This window comes from Palaemon carinicauda, chromosome 10 (genome assembly GCF_036898095.1).
Source record: "Palaemon carinicauda isolate YSFRI2023 chromosome 10, ASM3689809v2, whole genome shotgun sequence".
Taxonomy (NCBI): domain Eukaryota; kingdom Metazoa; phylum Arthropoda; class Malacostraca; order Decapoda; family Palaemonidae; genus Palaemon; species Palaemon carinicauda.
In genome coordinates, this window is record NC_090734.1 from 145,945,864 (window position 1) to 145,948,363 (window position 2,500).

The following is a 2,500-nucleotide window of genomic DNA, read 5'->3' on the forward strand; positions in this document are numbered from 1 at the left end:
GAGAGAGAGAGAGAGAGAGAGAGAGAGAGAATATTACTTCTCTTACCTTTGAGCACATGTACAGCGACACCCACATTGCGATAGAGAGAGAGAGAGAGAGAGAGAGAGAGAGAGAGAGAGAGAGAGAGAGAGAGAGAGAGAGAGAGAGAGAGAAATGTTACTTCTCTTACCTTTGAGCACATGTACAGCGACACCCACATTCTTGGTGCACTTCGAAGAGCAGCTGTAGTTCCCCGTATCAGCAGCCGAAGCGACAGCTTTGAAGAGCGTGAGTTTCGCCACCGGGACCGACATGTTCTTCTCCATGATGTTGGAGGTTTCGACCGGGGCACCCGTGGGCAGCGGGTTCCCCGCCCTCGTCCAAGTCAAGAGGGCAGGGGGTGGGCAGCCCTCGATCTGACAGATGACCTCTAGACGACTGCCCAGCTGAACGTAGACCTCCGGGCCGGGTAGGATGCGGGCCACAGATTCTGTTGTAGAATAGGAAGAAGAGGAGCATGTTTATCTGATAAGAAACGGGACTTCAATCGGATGGGAAACAACAGGTGGGACTGACCCTCTTTGTTCACGGCTGTTGTACAGTTGGACACAGGAATCCCTGGTACATCTAGCTCTGAGGATATGCACCCAATCACACCACTTCTCCTTTTCCCCCAACACCACCAACTTACCCCAACACTATCACTTTTCTCCACCAAAACTACCACCACCTCTCCTTTCTCCCCCAACATCACCAAACTACCCCAAAGACTATCACTTTTCTCCACCAAGACTACCACCACCTCTCCTTTTCCCTCAACACCACCAACCTTCCCCAACACCACCACTTCTCCTTTTCCCCCAACACCACCAACCTACCCCAACACTATCACTTTTCTCCACCAAGACCACCACCACCTCTCCTTTTCCCCCAGCATCACCAACCTTCCCCAACATCACCAACTTTCCCCAACACCACCACTTATCTGTACCAAGACCACCACCACCACCACCACCTTCTACAACCCCCTGCAAAGATAAAAGGTGAAATGATAATGTCTTGAATCTTTCATCATGTCATGTACTGGCTGGATATGATCTCATTAACGCGATTTTTTCCTCTCGAGGGAAATTACGTTAATATCCTCTGGACACCGAGATTGAATTCTTCTTTTATGTCTTAAAAAAAGAATAAGTTCGACACAGATGAGATAAGCAGAAGACACTCTATTGTCAGAGGAATTATTTGTCTTATTTGTCTGGTTTGCCAAAGGAACTCTTGTGTTATTTTTTTTCTCCTTCTTCTTCAATACCATTTTGAGGGTTTGAATAAATTCTTTTAGCAAAGAATGAATGAACTTGGGCTGATGTGTTAAGAATAGAATATTATAAGAACAGTAGCAACATCCAAATAAATATTTCCTATATAAACTATAAAATTTTTTAACGAAAAAGAAAAAAAAGAGAGAAACGAGACAGAACATCGTACCCGAATGTACCTTCAAGCAAGAGAAATCTAACCCATGACAGTGGAAGACCATGGTAATGAGGCTATGGCACTACCCTAGACTAGAAAACAGTGGTATATGTTGCATAATCAACATGGACAATGCCCATCTGCAATTTGAATCAAAGTTACAAGGAAAAACGAACGATAAAGAAGAGACAAAGAAATCATGATAATATCACCTGGACTCACCTTGAACTGAGAGATCGATCGACAGAGTTATTGGCGGAGAAGTCGATACCTGGCAGAGGTAGACTCCTGCGTCGTTCAATCTGACGTAGTGGATCTTGAGCAGCCACTGGGATCCTCCGGCGAGTTTGGCCACCACGAACCGCTCCTCGGACGTGTAGGTGGCCGTGGCTGCCGTCAGTAGGCGGATGTCACGCCCTCGCACCCAAGATACCTGAAGAAGGCGTTTGGATTATTTCTACAGGAAGACTGTTAAGGGGCAATTTCTTTCTCAAGAAAACTCAATATACCTGAGAGTTGTTTCGTTGCAATTAGCTCTACAACCAAGACTATCAATATATCTTAGTTTTATTGAATGACCTTTAAAACTAGAAAGTCGAGACGCCTTGGAACATTATATTGTGATTACCTTTAGAACCAAAAGGCCAAGACACCTTGCAAATTTTTATTGTTATTATCTTTAAAACAAAAATGTCAAGACACCTGCAAAGTTTAATTTTCATTACCTTCAAACCCAAAATGCCAAGACACCTAGCAAATTTTTATTGTAATTACTTTTAAAACCAAAATGTTAAGACGCCTTGCAACTTTTTATTGTGATTACCTTTAAAATCAAAATGTCAAGACACCTTGCAAAGTTTAATTTTATTACCTTCAAACCCAAAATGTCAAGACACCTTGTAAATTTTTATTGTAATTACTTGTAAAACCAAAATGTTAAGACATCTTGCAAATTTTTATTGTAATTATCTTTAAAACCAATATGTCAAAACACCTTGCAAAGTTTAATTGTAATTACTTTTAAAACAAAATTCTCAAGACGCC

General features: G+C 42.4%; 1 protein-coding gene across 1 annotated transcript in view; it reads right to left on the reverse strand.

Moving 5' to 3' along the window:
• The window catches only part of LOC137648533 (lachesin-like), a gene marked incomplete at its 5' end in the record, with an annotated part of 14,451 nt that overhangs the window by 10,846 nt on the left and 1,105 nt on the right, over positions 1 to 2,500 (reverse strand). Inside the window, 2 exons of the mRNA XM_068381455.1 lie at positions 171 to 470; positions 1,679 to 1,889. Of these exons, the coding sequence (XP_068237556.1) occupies positions 171 to 470; positions 1,679 to 1,889 (511 nt within the window). The remainder of the gene's footprint in view (positions 1 to 170; positions 471 to 1,678; positions 1,890 to 2,500) is intronic.